Consider the following 19926-nt stretch of genomic DNA (forward strand, 5'->3'; position numbering starts at 1 on the left):
GCTGCCGAGTGTGGTGGTCTTCGTGAATAGAGGGAGGGGAGGCAATTAGGGGCTGTGTGGTTGGGGCTTTTTACTTGTCAAACTGGAGGCTCATTGCTTTTGTTACCGCCATGTAAAGGGAAATGGCAGGGTTTTGTTTTGGTACTAAGGACCTTAAAGATTGCTGCCTGACACACCGGAAGGCCGGATAAGTCTAGAAAGAGGGGCCACAGAGCAGTATTTTTAAAAAGAAGAAGAGAAAATTAAGAATTCTCACTTTGGGTTATCTTTAAGTCCTTCCAGCCTTTGTTTTTGTTTTTGGGGGGAGGGTGGGGGTGGGGTGGAGTGAGAGTTCTTAACTCGTCCCGTGTGTTAAAGACTAACGTCAAGAAAAGAGTCCTATAAACAGGTGGGCGGTCAGATCGGCGAATTAAAAACGTCTCCCCAGTGTCAGGTGTCCCGCCGCCAGAAGGAACCAAATCTTTGCCACTGGTTTTGCCTCACGCAAGGCAGGTCCAGGAACCCATGTGGCGGTGGGCAGGGGTGTTCTCTTACCTGCATGCAAATCGGAGTTGTGTGTTTGCTTTTGAACAGGGTGGAACGATTTAACACTTGGGGTGGGAGAGGACCCGAAAGGCTCATTTTGTCCTCTGCAAGTTTCTTCTGTCTTTAACCCCTCCTGGAGCCACCCTCCCTCTCTCCCCTCCTTCATGTAAAAGAGGATGATTTCAGGCCTGTGATGTCTGAGTCTCTCAACTCCAATTAAGTTAAACCCACACAAATGTACCCGGCCCTGGATCCTATGAGAGCCCCAGGAAAAGTAAGTCGGGTTTGTGGGATTTAGGGCTAGCCTTTTGCATTCCTCTGCCTTCTCTTGTCTCTCTGCCTGTCTCTGTATCTCTCTCTCTCTCTCTCTCTCTCTCTCTCTCATTCTGGGGAAAGCTCACAAAACTCAACAGTCTAAAAGCAAGTTAACGGTCTGAGTGCTAGAATGCCAGAGAGCACAGGAAGCTTGCGTTCTCCTTCCACAGAGGTCAGTTGAAAATCTTTCCAGCACAGTCTTTTACTCTAGAAGGAAAAGAGGGTGTGTGTGTGCGTGCGTGTGTGTTTGGCAGACAAGGCCCTACCAAATGTCACTCCCGTGTCACTGCGACAAGAAAATATGCTTCCCCCCCCCTCCTCTCGCATTGCAGCCCTCTCTAAGAAATTTGTTTTGAGGGATTTGACAATCTTGCAGATAAAGTGCCTGCCTACTGCACTCGGTTGATCATTTTCCCTCATGGCTGACCGTAATTTCTTAGCTACTCTTAGCGGTAGCTGTGTCCCTGCCGCCCAAGGTAACGGGTGAGGGAGGGGGACTTGGCTTAGGTGCCCTGAGCTGGCTGGGGAACATGGGCCTTCCCCCTTCCTTCACGGATTCTGTAGTGGTAAAGATTAGAAACTAGAAGGAGTTTTTTCTAATTAAGAATTAAAAAAAAAAAAAAATTCAGTCTGCCACCAGTTGAACTAGATGGCGAGGTTTCTTTTGGCTTTGTTTTGTTTAATTTTTTCGTTTGGTTTTTGAGGGCTGCTGCGTGTGGAAGGGGGCTAATTAACAAAGTAACGATAGGCACCGGGAGTGAGACCTTGGGAGCATTTTGAGTGAACCAGGGCAGAAATTTGGAGCCTTCTCTAAAGATGCTTTTTTCCAGCTCTTTCAGGGAAAGGCATAAAGGGAGGGGAAGCTGGGAGGAAGAAGAAAAGTGAGAAAAGCAGTAAGGGAGGAGGAAAAAAAAGCTGGCCCAGTCCCATCTTGAAGGTACAGAGAAAGTTTTTTTTTTTGAGGTGGAGAGAAAGAAAACCAAAGCTATTATGTACCCTAGGGATACAATTTTAGTGGGCATGGAAGATTTGAGTGGGAAGGGAGGCACAGTGGCCTCCGGGCTCTCTCTCTTCCAGCAGTTGGGCGGTTGGCACCTCCATTTGAATTGCTGGGTGAGTAGTGGGGTGTGCGTGCGTGTGTGTGTGTGTGTGTGTGTGTGTGTGTTTGTATCCTCGCTTATGGTCTTGACCATTAAACCTCAGTTCCTTTTTTTCTTTTCTTGTTTCAAATTCAGACGATGGGAAGGAAAAAACAAAGCAAGAATAAATGTTCAACTCAAAGCTGTGCCCTTTCACGCTATACTTTTCCATAGCAGTTTTTGGGGGAGTGGGGAGAAAGGGTTAAAAAAAAAAAAAAAAGATGCGGAGAGAAATCGTGACTCTCATCACAGTCCTTCCTGCTACACAGCCATGCAGAGCGCCCGCGAAGCCGGCTCCCCAAGTACGAGGAAGGAGTAAACTGGGATCCGGAAAGGGGTGGTGGGGTTTAGGATTTCTTTTAACAAATAAATTTCTCTCCTTCACCCACCAGGGTGGGCTCCACTGGAAGACAGAGAAGGGAACATGACGTGGCCTCAGAGAGGAGCATGCTTTCAAAGCTTGAAAGGTCTTGGAGCGTTCAGGCTTTCACAGTAGCAGGGCTTGTGTAAACTGTGTATTTTGGTTTCATATTTAATGCTAACTTTCTGTTGCTCTGTCTTTATAGTTGTATTTATTTTCAATCTCTAAATGTAGATGCCGGCCTTTTAGGGCTACAGTCTTGCTTGTGGTGTCTGTGTTTTCTAAACTTCATAGGAAATGTGTTTCGGAACCCTGAGCAGGAGACCATTGTGGTGTTAATGATTAGGAAGAAGGTCCCTTTGCAATACCAGTTTGGGGCTTAGGTTACACTGTATTCCGCTCAACTGTTGGGTCAGATCCTTTGCCACAGCTGTAAGGGCATCCTCGAATTTGGAGGCGATTCCTATGATTACTTTCATTACTATTTTTTGCTGTTGAGTGGCCAAACACAGAAACGTTTGCAGTGGTCAGTCCGCTCTTAGATCCGATCTGGGGGGAGGGGAAGGAAAAAAAAAATGAAATCTGCAACAGACTCTAAGAGTCCTTGTGTTTTCAAGATCAGGAATTCAACCCTAAACAGCCTATTAAAACACAAAGTGGTAAATACTTCTGTGAGTCAAGCATGAAGGAATGACAGATACTTGCCTTGGTTTTCCTCTCTGGTTGTGTGCAACTTTTCTAGTTCAGTCTACGATCGTGTAAACTGTCCAGAAGCGTGGGGAAGACAGTGCAAGCTGGCACCGCAAATGTGGAAGTTGTGTTGCTGTAAATTTCCCAACCCAGCGCAGTCTCCCTTTCTGAGATTCCTGAAAGGTTCCAGACCTTTGTTTACTCAAATTACTCGGGTTACTTAATAGCAGTCCTGCTGTTTCGGTGGCCGCTAAACCTCCATTCTTGATTTCTCATGAGAAAGGAGTTGTTTGAAAGGGTGAATTCCCGACTCCAATGATACAGATATTATGATCTTTGTATTGTCACAACAGGCTCCTGCTTCGGCATTTTCTAGAAGCAGCAGAGCCTGCAAGCTTATATTCTCAGGGAAACCTCCCTTTTGTGGTTTGGGGTCGGTGGGGGGCCCGGCTGAGCTATGTAATGGAATTCTTTCCTTCTGCAACATTTTGGAATGTGATGAAATCTTGCCATGCCCTCCAGATTACATACTTCTGCACACATTTGAAAAAAAATTTTTTTTAATTGGACTTTGCCTGGGTCATTACTTCCAACTCAGCTTGCTTTCAGAGAGGGTCATGTCCTTTTCACGTGTATCATTTATCGAGACTGTAGATGCCCACTAAAGGGTGCCCATGGGTGGGAGGGACACTAACTTGGCAAGATAGAGAACAATGCAGCACCCCCTTTGCACCCATCATTGCTGACATCCTGCTGAATCCAGGGGTTTGAGTCATTGCTGTGCTTTGGGCCACAGGAACACGTTCATCCCTCCTCTTCTGTTTACCTGCTCCTTTCTAGGGAGAAATTCACCTGCTCTCTGAAGGAAACAGCTGTTTGAAAGAGTTCTTAGGCTCCCATGTAGCAGGCATGAATTTCAAATGCAGTACTGTCTAAATTCAAAAGTTGGGCACAGGGTGTATTAAAAAAACAAAAGACATTTTTATACAGCTGGTCATTGTAAATAAATTAGAAGAGCTGTATCAGGTTTTGTTCACTACTTTCTCGAAATCCCCAGGATGTAATAACCATTATGTACTTAAAATTTACTCTAAATCAAAATTGGTGATTTCCTTTCCATTATATTCAGGAATCCCTAGATTTGGGGTTGTTGGGGTTTTTTTTTTTGGAGGGGGGTGGGTAGCCTGGAAATCATCATTATTATTTTTTTTAAGTTGTTTTGAATTTGAGCTTTTGGATTTCCTCATTTGGAATAGGTTAGTTTTATTCTTGGCTCTGTTTTGCAAATCTGCTCTCCTAGGAACAGCTGTACCCTCTTACCCAATTCTCAAACATTCTCTGTAAACTTGGACACTCAACAAGATTGATTATGCTAACACTAATCATTTAATACCCAAGTAGTAGAGAAATATCTTGCGGGAGGGTGGAGGTTGCGAACCACCGGGAAATTACTTAGGGGTGAAGTGGCTGGTTCCTCATCTTGGCGACCTTGTGTGGAGGATTAGGACAGTCAGAGGACCCTGTTGTGCCTGCCGTACCCCCTCACTGACCTCCGCCATGCTGTGGCATGTTCCTGGAGGGACGCGGGCAGGAAGAAAACCCTGGGACCTCACTGGTCAGGGGCCAGCCTGGACCGGGCCGGCCAAGACTGAAGCTTGCACGTGCTATAAAGGTTAGCTGGGGGAAACACAATGGGATGCTTTCTTTTTATTGGGAAATAAATGAGAATGAGTGGAAATAAATTATGTTTAATGAACTTAACTGGAAGTAATTGTTCAAGAGCCTGTGAAAGCACAGCTTTGCTGGGTCGGCCCTCGGCTGCGGCTCTCACAAAGCCAAGCAGCTGGAGCACATCTTTATTTTCCAGGTTAGAATGTTCCCCTTCGGGTGCCCACTCCCCCACCCTGACACCTCCTCCTGACTCCCATCCTTCCCCTCCTCCTTTTTGGGGATTAAGGAAAGATCATTAAGAGCAGAGTTTGGCCCCCTAGACCCTGAATGCTTGGCAATCTGTTTTGTGTGTTACCAGCTGGATTGTTAGATTATGGAAGGGACCGGGGGCTGGGGGGGCGGGGGGAGAAGAAGGCCAAGGGCTTAGGATGGTTTGAGTTAGTTCTATGTATATGCATGTGTGTGAGAGAATTTGGATGAAAATTGACTGCACATTTATTCTCTCTCTGCCTGCCCTGTTCAATCATTGCCCCGCACGAAGAATTTTACTGCTTGTGTGAGTATATGAGAAACTGTGAGTCGGCAGAATTTTGTAGAGAGCCGGAGAATCTCTCTTCCTCTCCTTGCTGTCTAAATGGAGTTGATTCTGGGGTTGGGGGAGGGTCCAGCCATCCATAGTTTGCAAAACAAAGCAGCAGCACCCTGTGTCTCGTCAGGCCACCTTGGGTTGCAGAAGCTGTCGTTTTGCAGCCTGGTGGGTCTGTGCCAGAGACCCCCAGCAGCGCGGCCAGGTGAGGTGAGCTGTGCAGTGGAGTTGCAGGGTGGGCATTTGCTGCAGGTCACAGGCAGACCTCCTTCCTCTTAACCACCTCATTTCTCCAAGCAAAACTTGGACCCCGCGAAGCCTTCTCTCTTATTTATTATTTTCAGTAGCCATGTACATCTCGTCCAGGGAAAGTGTGCCATCAGCGGGGAGCAGGGCCTTCGGGAGCAGCAGCATTTGACCACGAGTGGGCCCTGTGCGCTGCACTAGGCGGGGCCTAGCTGGCTGGGCCTCCATAGCTGGGAGGAGAGAGGGGCAGGGCAAAATGTTTCCAGAAGCCCATCTGGCCAAGCGTGGAAGGCCGCTGTCACCCTTTCCGTCTGTGTGTGTAGGAGCTTTGCAGGATGCGGTAGGGAGATGTTCAGTAGGTAAGCAGGGATGGGTCTGTGCGTGCAGGCCCGGATCCAGCTTGCCGTGAGGGCCTCCTTGACGTCATTCCAGAAGCGGCAGTGGGCGCTAATGGTCGGGAATGGGTGGTTGAGGCCGGAGGCTTACTTTTGCTGACGTTCCACCACTCTCTGGTTCATAGCCTGAAAGAATAGGACTAGTTGAGTCACAAAGGGTTGTTGACGAGTAAGAAACAGCCCCTCCTTCAGCTCCAGCCCCTCCTCTTCAGCCGTGGCTCCAGTGACGTGCGAGCGACATCATTAATGTTTTGCTAGTCGCCATTGGCCTTGGTACGGCTGTAGTAAGCGGCATCTGGCAAAATGCACGGGGATGAGCTATAAACCCATTTTTTTCACGTAAACCTGGAATGAACAGTGTCCCTTCCTGAGGCTGATTTCAGACCCTGGGAGGGCTGGGTAACCAAAGACCACTGAAGACCTTCCACGCTGGGGGGTGGGGGGGGGGAGAAGGCGGACAAATGCCCCTCTGTGCCGCTTTTGTTTTATTGTGCTGGGCTCCTCAAGGCACTTTCTGGCCCCATTTTTCTTCTGCAGAAAAGGAGAGCAATAGGGGAGTATTGAGGAGGAGGGCCGGCAGAGAGGCCGGGCCAGCAATGGCTCTATTTGTTTTCAACGTCTGCTGATTAATAGGTTGCGAGGTGAATGGGCAGCTTTCATTCCCTTTGGGTTCCCCACAGTTACAGAAGGTTGCGGGGCTGGGGTTAGGGGAGGGTAGCAGGGAGATCTAGAAGTGCCTGAACCAGTCTTTCATCCGCCAGGTTCCACATGGCCAGCCCCGTTTGGACGGGTGTGTGGGCGCTTGGCGATGAGGGTGGCACGGCCGAGTTGCAGAACGCTGGGCTTAAGGGTTCTCCAGAGGTCAGAGGTCAGCCACAGGGGCGCCCCCTCCCCACCCCGCCTCCCCCCACTGTAGTTGGATGAATACTTCGGGTCGAAAGGCTTTGTGCGCTTTGAGGGCTGGTAGAGGACCCTTTTTTTTTTTTTTTTTTTTTAATAATTTTAACTATTCAGTGCTCAAAACCCATAAAGGATAATGAACAGAACTGGGGAAGGCTTTGCTTTGGGCAGCAGCCATTTCTCCAGGTAGAAAACCAAGCCCTAATGACTTATAGCCAGATGAGGATTTTTGTTCCCTTTAAGTAGGTACTGTTGACTTCATTTCCTGGGTTCGAGGTTTTTTAGTTGACTTTTTCTTTAGTTTCTCGTCGGCCGGAACTGACGGTGTGTGCGAAGTGTTTATCACCAGATCCCTGCGGGACCCTGCTACTGCTTCTGTCTCTCTGTTTGAGGTGCAGAAATATCCCATTAAATGCCCTCATCCCCCACCTCCTGTAATCGGCCACGTGTTGTAAAAAAAACCCTGATAAAAATCCCTGGTGCCCTGTGGCAAAGGTGTTCTCACCGAGGCAGGGAGCCCCGAGCTACTCTTAACTTGGGGTCTGGGGGAGGCAGGGAGGACAGCAGGGAGCACTGTTTGCTGACACTGGGTCTAGGTTCCAGAAACTGGTAGGTGGCAGTGTGAGGAACAGATCCCGTTGTGAGTCCTGAAGCCTCTCTGTCCGGTTGGGAAGGTCGGCCGGGCCTACGCTCATGGGGTGCAGCGTGCACGGTGGTGAGCCCCACCCCGGCGCCAGTCTCGGGGGGGGGGGGGGTCAGGTCGGTGAGCGTGCAAGACCCGGAAGCACTACCCCCCTGGAGCCTGTGACCTGGGGCACCTCCCGTATGGAACTGATAAGAGCTGCCAACCGCGTGATAGGTGTGTTGATGAGGACTTGATGAAATCCGTCCTACTCAGCACCGAGGCGGGTCTGGCACCAGGGCCGCATTCAGCAGCAAGGAGGAGCTGTGCTGGGGTTGACCGTAGAGCTTCAGCAGCTGCTCGGGGCTCCTCTCTCCCGTCCTCCCCTCAGATCGTCTGGTCGAAGGGGTCTGGGCGGCTCTGATCTGGGCAGAGGGGTCTAGGTGGCTCTGAGTTCCAGGTGCTCGCGGTGTGGGGGTGTATGGGCGACCGCAGCATATGACTCCCGGACCTTATGCGGAACGTTTTATTAATGTTGGCCTTTCACATGGCCCAGGGTTGCCTAGTTTTCATCATATTCTTAGCGGGTTGGATGCTAGTAACTAGGCTCGTCCGGCAGCTTTCGATGACTGCCACCATCCCGACCTTGAGTGTATGTTCGCTGTCCCTGGAGGTAATGACTTTTTTTGCACCCCTTAGGTAGTTGGTTTTCTTTTTTCATTTTATTTATTTTAGAGAGAACATGAGTCCGGGATGGGGGGGTGGGGGGTGGCAGGGAGGAAGAAAGGGAGGGAGGGAGGGAGAGAGAGAGAGAGAGAGAGAGAGAGAATCTTAAGAGTCCTATGTGGGGCTTGATCCCATGACCCTGGGATCATGACCTGAGCCAAAATCATGAGTTGGACGCTCAGTTGACTGAGCCACCCAGGCACCCCACCCCTCGAGGTAGTTTTGAAGACATACCTCATATTTAGATAAAGTAGCTACCTAAAAAGTACCTGATTTCATGTTGCAGTGGTTTGCGTTGAATAGTGGACTCAGTCTATAAAGAGATAAAAGGGGGACAGACACATATTTTGTGGGCTCTTTATCCACTAACACCCCCAGCATAGATTGTTGCATTTCGGGAAGGTTGTCTGTGTCCTTCCCCTAAGAAAGGTACTTTTCACGTTTGAATTGTCTTAGGGTGGTGACATTTTTGAGCACAATCCTTAAAGACCTCTTTATGGAAGCGGGAGCTGTAGCGCCCGGGTGTCTGAGTCGATCAGGCGTCCAACTTTTGGTTTTGGCTCAGGTCACGATCTCACAGCTCTGTGGGTTCGAGCCCTGCTTCGGGCTCTGTGCTGGCAGCACAGAACCTGCTTGGGATTCTCTCTCTCTCTCTCTCTGGCTCTCGCAGCCCCTCCCCCACGCATGCTATCTCTGTCTCTCTCAAAATAAATAAACTTAAATTTTTTTTTTTTTTAAAGTGAGCTCTGATCACAGGGGAGGGGAAAGTCTAAGGGACATTTTCTATTTGGGTCGGTTGGTGTTTGATTGATATGAACTCTGACTTCAAGGCCCTCACCCTGATTCTGGAATGCCCTTGGTCATCTCCAGCTATTTTTATTTAACTTTCAGCCCTTCTGTAGGCATTCTTATTTATTAGCATGATAGAGTAATGGTTTTTCTCAAAAGAGATAACAAATATGTTTATTAATTGGGGCGCCTGGGTGGCTCAGTCGGTTAAGCGGCCGACTTCGGCTCAGGTCACCATCTCGCGGTCTGTGAGTTCGAGCCCCGCGTCGGGCTCTGTGCTGACTACTCAGAGCCTGGAGCCTGTTTCAGATTCTGTGTCTCTCTCTCTCTCTGACTCTCCCCCGTTCATGCTCCGTCTCTCCCTGTCTCAAAAATAAATAAACGTTAAAAAAATACAAAATAAAAAAAAAATTAAAAAAATATGTTTATTAATTAAATACCACATTTTTAAGAAGGGCGTTTCGCCTGACGGAGCGGTGGCCAGAAAACACCCATACGCTCTTGCCTCGTAATGAACATCTTGCCTTTGAAATAAGGAGCGCAGTCTGTGGATGCATTTCCCCTCTGGGAATCCGATTAGAAGATACTGGAAGGGTAGCCACCACCACCTTCAGTGTGCCCTCATCAGTAGTACTCGCTGGACAGTATTTTCCCAAAGCTTTTTGTATTGCATGTATAGCTCTGTGCCAGGCCTGGTGTTGGTCGCTGTATAGGCATGGGCCTTAATTTTCACAACACACTCTGAGGTCGAGCCCGTTCCCATCTAGAGTTTGGAGAGACAGGACAACGGCCTAAGAGAGGTTGTACAGCTAGAGGGGTCAAGTAGAATTTTGACCTGGGTCTTGCTTGAATTCATAGCCTTCACTCTTGGTCACCGTGTGCGTGCCAGGGGGCTCTAAAACCATTTTTAAGGCACTCTTCTTACAAAGTATAAGACTAGCCCGTTTCTGAAGGCCTGTCTAGCTTAGTTCTATGATTCTGAGTAGACGCCATTTTAGTGACTGAATCTGTGAAATTGGTCCTGGCCTTCTCTTCTTCTGATGTTTACGGTTGCAACTCAGTTGTTCTTCTGCAACTTAGGAGTCTCGCCACTCCACAGGCTGGGCGTGACAGGAGACACAGAGTTCTAGAAGGCACAGTCTTTGTCATTAAGGAACGTAGCTACAGCGGGACCAAGAGAGGTACATATGTGGCTCTGGCATGGGCATGATGTGACATAGAAAGAAAGGGCTGTGGGGTTCTGAGACTGGAGAGACAGGGCATCTTCAAGAAGAACATACTTCCATTCACAACAGCAGTCCAGGTGTAGGCAGGTCATATGAAAATGGTGAGTAGACCCTGGTTTCTGTACGTATGACTTTATTCCTTCCCCTGCTTGCTTGGGAGCTGGTCAACCTGCAGAGATGTGTGGTTTCCTAGGGACCAACCTGGCATACAGTCACGATGAGAAGAGAGAACCACGTCGTGCTAGGGCTCCCATTTGCCTTCCCCTCCTAAGGCTGGGTAGCAGCAGCTCGGGGTCCACCCCCTTCCGTGCTAGCGAATCTTGACAGGAAACTAACCCGTTGGCCAAGCTCAAGGGTGCAAAATAACATGAAGGCGATGGTGTCCAACTTTTGTCAGGTTTGAAGGTGTCCAACCTTCATACATATTTCTAAGAGGAAGAGGGAAAATGAACTTTCACGTCCTACACTCAGTGAGCTCTCCTGTCACCCAGATTCTGTCTTCGTCTTTTGCTAGACAAGTAGAGAAAGGTTTTCTCTGCATTTCCTGTTAGTCCTTCTTGGAAGGCAGCCATGGAATTGGTGCTTCTGAGCTGTAGACAGACGCGTGCCATGGGCCACTTCTCCCTAACAATAAACTAATAAGTAACAATAATAAACCACCATTCCTGTGCGCACCGTGTGGTAGGTTCTGTGGTAAGCTCTTCCTGTGGACTTTCGTAAGAACTAGGACTTGGTTGGTGATTAGGACCCCAGGTCTCTTAACCTTGGCACTTGTCTGTGGCCACGTGGTTCTCTGGTCTAGGGGTTCATGGCTGAACAGGTAGAGCTGCCACGTGAGGTCCTCAGGAGGCCGACTGGATGCCTGGGTCCTGAGCCCAGATCTACTGAATCCGGTTCCTGCTGAGAGATTTCCTAAGATTGGCCATCCAGATTTGTGACAAGTGTCCTGAGAGATGCTTGACTCAACCAGAGCTGAGAACTGTAGGTTCCACTGTCCACCACCAGCCCTTCTACCCCCATCCCGTGCTTCCTTCCATTGCTTATGGTGGTCCCGCTGCCCAGAAGTCATTCAACCTCCAAGTGACCATCTTCCCCGCTTTGGGTTATCTGTGGTTCTTCCTACTCATCTCCTAGTTTTACCCACACTTACTTTAAACTGTCTGGGATCGATCTGCCTTCTTTCATTGCAGCAGGTGTGTATCTTTCCCACCAAACAAAAAACTTTTGGAAGGTGGCAATAGTCACTTTCAAAGGAAATTGGTCTTCACTCCCTCCAGCTGTGTCTGCCCCGTCTTCTCCCTCCCTCTCCTTTCCTCTTTCCCCTCTCCACCCCAGCCCACAGTGAGAGTTCATTTGCTGGTTACCTTTCAATCTGTCCTGAACAGAAATGTTCCCCCCAAATAATCCTCAGTGCGTGTTCATAAGATGCTGGCTTTGGCCTTGAGGCAGCAGCCCCTCACGCTGCTGGCTGTGGCCTTGTTGAGACCTTCATGGCTGCTAGGGACGTGTTAACCAAAACTCCCTCTGCTTTGGTGCTTTTTAATTTCAGTGCTTTGATTGCGAACTGGTAATTCACAACATAAGGCTCTTTGAGCAACCAGCTAACCTCCTCTGAATGTGTCCACTTGTTTATGGGAATCGTTAAACCAAGCTGTTTTAAGTGTTGACTTCTTTCTCTGTAGTTTTTTCTGGAGCATCTGAGAAGGCCATATTTTCCTTTCCAAACATGCTCCTGAAAAAGTTAGGAGTACCTTTTACCAACGCCTTCGCCGCAATTAATTGTGAGAAATACTCTTTCTATAGTATACTCCTTCCTTATTCATTTAAAAAAAAAAAAAAAAAGGGACAAGAAGAAAAATGCACAGCGAACGAACTGCTCCGTGGTCCCTGAACTCAAGAGGCACTAGTGGGCAGCACTGGAACCTTACTTCTTTTCTTTTAATGCAATTCCTTTTCCTTGATGTTAATGCAAGTTGTGCCTTCCTAAAAGTAATAAAAGGAAATGAAGACACGTTCTGAAATGAAACTTGACTCTAATCCATTCATCATCTAATACTCGCCTCTTTATCTTCGCTGGTACCTAATCTGGTTAAATGTCCCTGTTGTAGGATTTTAGTGAAAATCCTCTATGGGGAATAGGGTTTTTTTGCAATTGGATTACTCTCAGTAAATGGCCCAGTAGTTCGCTTGTTTCAGCTTAATTTTTTCTTTGTGATCTTGCTGGGCTAAGTTATAGCACAGCAGAGCGGAGGGGGTGGGGCGGGCTGAGAGAGGGGCTGGGGGGAAAGAGGAGAAGAATTCAGGAAGGTCTGGTCATGGCAACTGGAAAGATCTTAGCAAATGCTTTTCTTTTTTTCCTGCTTCTGTCCACCTGTCCACCCTTCTTGAACATAAAGATGCCTGTACTTTGTTTTCTAGAACTGCCCGTTTCTAATCTTCACACCTTTTATTAGCCCAATTTATCATCATCCAGTTAATTTATTAGCGTTCCCCAATGACTTCCTAATGAAATTCCTAATGAATCAGGGCTGCTGTAATCTGCATAAAATATGCAGGTGCTCGCCTGCCAGTGTAGGGCTTTCTGGTAAAGTTCACACTCCCAACCGGACCAGGAGTGGGGCTTTTCATCCATGCTGTCTGTAAAGGATTGTAGCATACCCGCTGGCTCCCAAGGGCAGGGGGAAGTTAGGAGCGGGGGGGTGGTGGATAGGGGAGGCCGAGTGGGTGGGAACTGGGCCCTGCCACGTTTCTTGTAACGGAAGGTTTTCCTAGCTGGTCCCCTGGGAAGCCTTGCCTGCCTCCTGAAGGTCCCTCCGGTGGGGTCCTGGGGTCAGAGATCCCCCCTCCCCCCTCCGCCACCTGCGGGAACCCAGTAGGCCTGGGAGATTAAACCCCCATTTCTGATTTACCTGCCGACTGGGAAGGTGCACACTTGGGGTCCGTGACGGGGTGGCTGTGGAGGAGGCATTTTAAAAGCCAGGCTCCGTAGGGAGGTAAAAACGGAAGCACGCCTGCCCAGAGAGCTGTCTTTACAAATATCTGTTATTTTTAATGCATGGATTGGGGCCAGGGCTGCGGGCGGAATTGAGTGCATCTTACAAAGTCCAGGAGGGAGGGCGGGGTCCAGGGAGCCCACGGGTCCTGTGTCCCCCAGTGTCGAGCCGCCAGGAACCAGCGTAACGTTGGCCTCCTGTTCTCCTCCCCACAGTCGAACAAAGTACCGGTTGTGCAACACCCTCACCATGTCCACCCTCTCACGCCGCTCATCACGTACAGCAACGAACACTTCACCCCGGGAAACCCACCTCCACACTTACCAGCCGACGTAGACCCCAAAACAGGTAGGCGGTGTGTGTGATGCCAACAGGGTGTGCGGGGTCCGGGGCCGCCCGGCCTGCTGGGAAGGGACGGGGGAGTTCGGGATGGGCTGTGGGCCACGGCGGAGGGGCTCCTCATTTCCCTTCCTGGGGTGCGGAAAAGAAGCTCTTTGGGGAGACCAGAGCCTGGTGAGGGAGTAGCCTCTCTTATGTGGAGTGCTAACAGTCTTTCTAGAGCCCAGAATGCCCCAGGAAGGGCTGGCTATGAATCATGCAGTGTTTTCCAGGAGTAGCTTGTAACGAACTCCGAGAGCCTCAAACAGTCTTGGAGGCGGGAGTAGTTGTGGAGGCATCCCATGGCCTCCTTCTCAGCTTCTTGAGAGCACAGGAGCCCCAGCAGCATGGCTCCCCAAAGCCCTAGTTCCCTTGGCGGTCAAGGGACTGCAGTCACCTGACAATGACTTATTGCTGCAGCCGGAGGAGACCACATCACTGGATCCCGCATTCTCTTTGCTGGTTTATTTGGGTTCTTCGTCCCCTGCGATATCCTGGGTATCATCGAGCCCATTATACAGACGTGAAAACTGGAGTCCGTGTTTTTCCTCATTGCAGCGTGGAACAACCCGCACAGTCTCAGGCAGAAGGTGTCACGTCATCCGTCAGCCTTGGCGCTTTTCCCCTCCTTTCCATCCCACATACGCATGGGCTGCTTTTTCCCCAAAGAGGGAAACAGAGAGGGCAGGGTCACTGGCCACCCTCCCCGTAACAAGATTTGAAACCAGCAGCCGGCCACAGCTCGTAGCCATGGGAGAACAGCTGAGGCCAGGACAGGCTGGGCGGTGCACTGGGTAGGGTTCTTCTAACCAGCTAGTTAATTAGAAGGATGCATTTTAAATGGCTGTTATCCCGTGTCATCTGGTCAGAGGGGATTGTTCGGTGTTGAGCTGAGGTGGATTGCCCATTCATGCTGCCTTTGCCGCCCCCGAACGAAGCCACACGTTAGCTGGTGTTCGCCAGCCTCTGAGCCCCCTTTGTGCTCATGGGGGACCTCGCCTAGTGCTTGGATGGCTGGAGGAGGCCGCCAGCCGGCCCCAGGCTCTGTGAGTGAATAGCAGCATCAACGTCTCATTTAAATAATGGTAGTACAGGGAATAGCTTTTAAATGGTTATCGTAAAACATATGATTAACGTCTGCAGACTGTTTACTTTTCCTCTGCGAACATTCTTTCAAGTGTGCAAATGGCTTGGTGTAGGGTCCAAGACCAGCTAATCTGTTTGGTTTTTGTAATAGAGAGAAAGCAATGTCTGCATGAAAATGTCACCCAGGGAGACTTAACTTACAGATTAAAAGCTTCCTGAATGAATTAAAAAAAAAAAATGGAATAGTTTTCATCCACGGACATGCAGCTTACTACCTTCAATAGCATTGTTCGTTTTCTTCCCACTTCTGCTGCATAGATCAAGTTCCTCTGTCGTAATGGCTTCTAGCGCTCTAGCTTTCCCCCCGAATCGACAGCAGGATGTGCACCTGCGGCGTTCGTAAGCGTGCAGGGGGTCACGGGCCTCGGGATGTGCCCAGATGTGCCTCGAGAACCTTGTTAGCGCTCACGATGCAGCAGCACCTGGTCAGGCAGGGCCGATTCTCCCAGGTGCTTCTGCCCTCGAGAGAATTAGGTTCTAGAGTCGAGCCTGCCAGGTCTCCAGCATCCGCTGGTCCTTTCAGTTCAGACGCTACCCTGGAGAAGAGGCCGTGGCTCGTGGTGAGTTTCTCCCAGAGCTCATCCTCTAAGCTGAGGTCGGAGACATTCTAGGGGAGTTAACTTTTTTGAAAGAAGACAAGAGTAACCTTTCCAAAAGCCGTAACTTAAAAGGTATGTTAGAAACCTAGGGGAGTAACTCTCGTGCAGGCAAGTCATTAGAATTAAAAGGAGTGAAGGCACAAGTTGGGAGGGCAAAGAGAATTTATATGACTTGATCACCTACTATGTGCCAAGCCCGTCAGATTTGTTTTTTTAGTTTCAGTAATCAACACTGATCACATAAGGCAGAAATATGCAAGATGGCATTTTCTGAGTCTGCATTTACCCAGCGTACCCGTCCACCTAGAATGAGATAAACCAAGTTTTCAAGGTCGGGCGGGGAAAGACAATGAATGAAAGTTAGCCACAACTCTTAACAATCACAGTCCCGAAAAGACTCATGCTAGCGTTACGGAAGAGATGTGTCCGTCGTCCCTTCCCTGTTCCCATCCCCTGACAGTTTCTTTTTCCTTCTCTTCTCCTCTATACCTAAAATGCTGCTTCTTCTCTCAGGAATCCCACGGCCTCCGCACCCTCCAGATATATCTCCGTATTACCCACTATCGCCCGGCACCGTAGGACAAATCCCCCATCCGCTAGGATGGTTAGTACCACAGTAAGGAGTTCCATTTTTTTAATTCCCTTTTTGTTTCTTACATGGGCATGCTTATTATTTATTCCGTGCGTGTGTATGTGTGTGCGTGTGTTTCAGAAGACGGGTTGGTGAGGGAGGGCCGCGGTGGGATATGTCGCAAAGATGCTCCTTGAGGTGCCCTGTGGGGAAGCAGGTGAGTCAGTAGCCATTCAGATGGGTTTTGTAGGAGAAAGGTCATTGATAACTTAGCGTTCTGAACCCACAGTCCCCCAAAGACTCTAGGCTTCTCTCTGTGAACAAAGGTGCCCTTAAGGTACTTGGGGAATTGCAAAAGGCTCTGAGGGCTTCTATCAAAGGAAGCTGATCATGGCACTTCTACCGGTGGCAGCCCACAGTGGAGTCCTGTCATTCATTGGTTTGAGGCGGCACGAGAATGGGAACAGGCATAGCGTGATTTTGGAATCCAGGGGTGAGAGTGGGGGGTTATCCTCTCAGAAACCCCTAAACCCCAACACCATCCCGACCTTTACTCCCAAGGCTGGCAATAGGAGTGGAAAGGTCTGTCTGTTGAGAAGTTCCAGTATCCAGCTAGGGTCTCCCTGGGGTTCTTGGTTCACCTGATTATGAGGGGCTGGGGTACGGGGGGAGGGTCTGGAATCCCCACTCCAGCATGTGGGGCCTTCCTGAGTGTCAGCCGGGGTTCCTGGCGGCGTGCAGGTCTGCAAACTGCCTTTTACGATTGGTCTTCCTATCACCCAGTCTTGCTTTTATAGTACCATCCATTAACCTTCCTTAGACAACTTTTAAAAATGTGTGTTTCAAAACCAGAGTAGAAAGGCCTTTAATGCGTAGGCATACTGGGCATGTGTGTGTGTGTGTGTGTGTGTGTGTGCACGTGATATCTGTTTCGTGATTGTGTTTTTGTGTATGTGTTTCTCCATGTTTCTCAGTGATCTCTACTCTAGAAAGCAAGGACAATTTGTTGTCTTAACCAGAATACCTCCTGGTAAAACTCTGAACTTTGGGTCTTGGGGAAGATGCCCTTTCGAAGTTCTGGTGTAGTTACCTCCCCCCCTCCTGCCCCCCCCCCGCCCCAGTCTACCCTTTTTTCTCTAGTTGAACAGACCCTGCCCTGCTGTGTGAAAAGTAGCTTGTATGAGGTGGTAGCCATACGAAATACCAACCATGGCTGTACTTCCTGGTTATTTCTTTCTCCTTCATTTTGTTTGGTAGGGTAGACGCGGACGTGAGTTTGTGTCCCGGAAGATGGGGCCATTCCTCCAATAGTTCTCTGTCATCAGTTGCCCCGTTCCGCTGATGGGGAGATATTTGAAGCCTAGATAAAAAGGAATAGCCAACTCAGACAACCCTCTGTCAGAAAAAGTTGTGTGTCTTTCATGAGGATGCTATTTTGCATGTTGCTGTATTTTTTAATTATTGTAATGAGGTGTGATTGTCTATTGGTTACCCACAATTCTTCTTGGGGACTCTCCCCCCGGTAACTCTTGTCAACACTTGTTAATTTGACAAAAGGCTACAAATTAAGCTCTGTTAATTTAATGTTTTCTCACCGAGATCTAAATACCGAAAGAGGCCCAAAGCGCAACTGAAGTCCTTTGATTCACTGTACTTTATTTTGGTATAAATTTACATTCATTATTGTTTTCCTTTGGATGTGTAGCCCTCAATTAGTGTGATGGCTCCATTAAAGCAAGCGAGACTTCGCCTTTAATTATTACAACAAAACACCTAGTTTCAGCTTGGGGAGAGGGTCTCTATTGACATAAGCAGAGGTTATAAAATTTAATTAGCCATTCCTATCAGATTTATGGCATTCAAATTGTTCTGTGTTTCTTCCCTTTGATCCTTCCTGTACAATCCCCAAGATTTTTGTTCTGATCAAATGAGAATAAAGCTTACTGTGCAGAGAGAACTTTCCCTTTTTCTTCTTTTTCTTTCCCCCCTCCCCCCCTTGCTTGCACTCTCTTACTTTGTACCCCCCTCTTTATAGGCAAGGTCAGCCCGTGTACCCAATCACGACAGGAGGATTCCGTCACCCCTACCCCACAGCTCTGACTGTCAACGCCTCCATGTCTAGGTGAGTTCCAAGAACGGGCGCCTCCAACCAAGTCGACCATGGGTGACTTCTCGGAAAGTTCTCTAGCTAACCACCAGGCCATCCGGGGGCGGCTCCTTTGTGTAGTTCCAGTGGTGTAAGACGCAAAGGGCACGTTAGGCTTTATTCCTGGAAAATACTGAGAAATTAATCTGGACTTGTAAGGTAGGTGATGTTGAAGCTTCGAGGTCGAATCTCGGACTCCATCAATTGAGCAGTTTTTCCTTAAGAATTTAAGAAGGCCAGAATACATAGATAGGACCTGGCAGAACTTACGAAAGTGTCGTTCCTCTGTTGCCCCATGCTGGGTAAGAAAGGGAAGGGTGAGGGTAATTTTATTATTGTGTAAAGGACAGTTTGAGGAAGGGTGTGCCCTTTTCAAAATCCAGACTCTTCACTGTCCACAAGCAGGGACACCCCTGCCCAAACACAGCCCTCTCTAAAGCAACACTGTCGTGTAGAATTGTAAGGTGAGTCCCGTATGGAATTTTAAGATTTTAGTAGCCACGGTTTTTAAAAGGTTGAAGGGGGGGGGGGGATTAAAAAAACCCCAGGTGAAATTCTTTCTAATGATGTATTTTGTTCAGCCTAATATTGTCAAAACATTATCATTTGGACATGTTATCACCGTAAAGGAGCTACTAAAGAGATGTTACATTCTGGTTTGTACTTCGTGTTTGAAATCTGATACGTGGTTTACACTGAACAGCACAACTCAATTTGGACCGGCCACGTTTCAAGTACTCAAAAGCCACGTGTGGCTGGTGCCTACCATATTGGCCTGCGTAGCTCTAAATTTTGGAAAGTTAAAAAAAAAAAAAAAAAAAATCACGTGTGTGCAGAGCAAGAATTTGAAGAGAACCCATCAAATAACCAGCAAAGAATTCCTACACCCTGACAAAGGACAGAACGATGTTTACTCTCCTTAAGAAGGGACCATCTTCAACTTCTAATTCAATTATTGTGGCTTAACAACCTCCACACCGACTTCCCATACTTGGTATGAGATGTTTTGCCACGTTTACTTGGATATAAATGGTGAATTCTTCTGTTAAAAAAAAAGAAAAGTCGTGTGTGTGTGTGTGTGTGTGCATTTGTATCTCTTTAAGGCTATCCATATGTGTGTAACACACACACATATACCCACACATGTGTACCTAGATCTTTCTGATCCCCTGTTCTCCTTTTCCTCCCTCTAATTAATTCTGGCTAATTTTTCAGTGAGTGCGAGTTTATTTACAAACCGGTTGGCAGCAGTATGTTTAAGTAGTCACTAATTGCTCCTAATGATAGTTTTATTTTCTGTTCATCTGATTTTCAGTCAAGTTAATTAAATCGGTGGAGGTTTAGACTTTCCTGATGGGCTGCAACAAGTAATCCATTTTGATGATGGCCCATAATTAAATTAGCATGCATTGCATGGCAAGGATGCTGCCCTAGCGTCTTCCCCAGTCTCTGGAGTCAGCATGGGAACCCAAGGCCAGAGGAAGGGACTGGGGAGACAGGACAAGACAGCTCCTTTTCCTGCTTACAAGACCGTGATTTCCGGTGGGGGGGGGGGGAGGGAGAGTAAGGATCACTTTCATTTAAGAAAAACAGGCCGTAGAGCCCACCTAACATGTGTCATTACACCACGGAGATCACGTAATTTTAAAGATCCCACTTCCCAAGTGTGATAAACGATCTCCGTTTCAAAATCCACACCAGCATTGGTTAGGCGGGAAAATGCTTGTGTGTTCTCTTCTCCAGCGAGAGGAGGAAGGTTATATTCATTAAATAATGTCATCACAACCTTGCAAAAAGCATGGGAACGAATAGGGAGTCTCCCAGGAGGAGAACTGCTTCTGAGCGGCCCCTAATCCACAGCTCATCTTCCTGGCAAACCAGCATTTACACCGCGCACCTGAT

The 19926-nt window shown here is 48.4% G+C and overlaps 1 protein-coding gene across 34 annotated transcripts in view; it reads left to right on the forward strand.

Annotated features, from left to right (window-relative positions):
* The window catches only part of TCF7L2 (transcription factor 7 like 2), a 250272-nt gene that overhangs the window by 161596 nt on the left and 68750 nt on the right, over positions 1 to 19926 (forward strand). For 29 of the 34 annotated variants that reach the window (XR_006209185.1, XM_042960715.1, XM_042960716.1 and 26 more), the window contains 3 exons: positions 13400 to 13532; positions 15821 to 15923; positions 17914 to 18000. Coding sequence is in view for 33 of the 34 variants with exons in the window: in XM_042960715.1 (XP_042816649.1) it covers positions 13400 to 13532; positions 15821 to 15923; positions 17914 to 18000 (323 nt within the window). In the remaining variant the exon portion in view is untranslated. Of the gene's footprint in view, positions 1 to 1476; positions 1954 to 13399; positions 13533 to 15820; positions 15924 to 17913; positions 18001 to 19926 lie in introns of those variants that run through there. The other 5 variants (XM_042960699.1, XM_042960705.1, XM_042960711.1 and 2 more) reach the window with 2 other exon arrangements.

This window comes from Panthera tigris, chromosome D2 (genome assembly GCF_018350195.1).
Source record: "Panthera tigris isolate Pti1 chromosome D2, P.tigris_Pti1_mat1.1, whole genome shotgun sequence".
NCBI classification, from domain to species: Eukaryota; Metazoa; Chordata; class Mammalia; order Carnivora; family Felidae; genus Panthera; species Panthera tigris.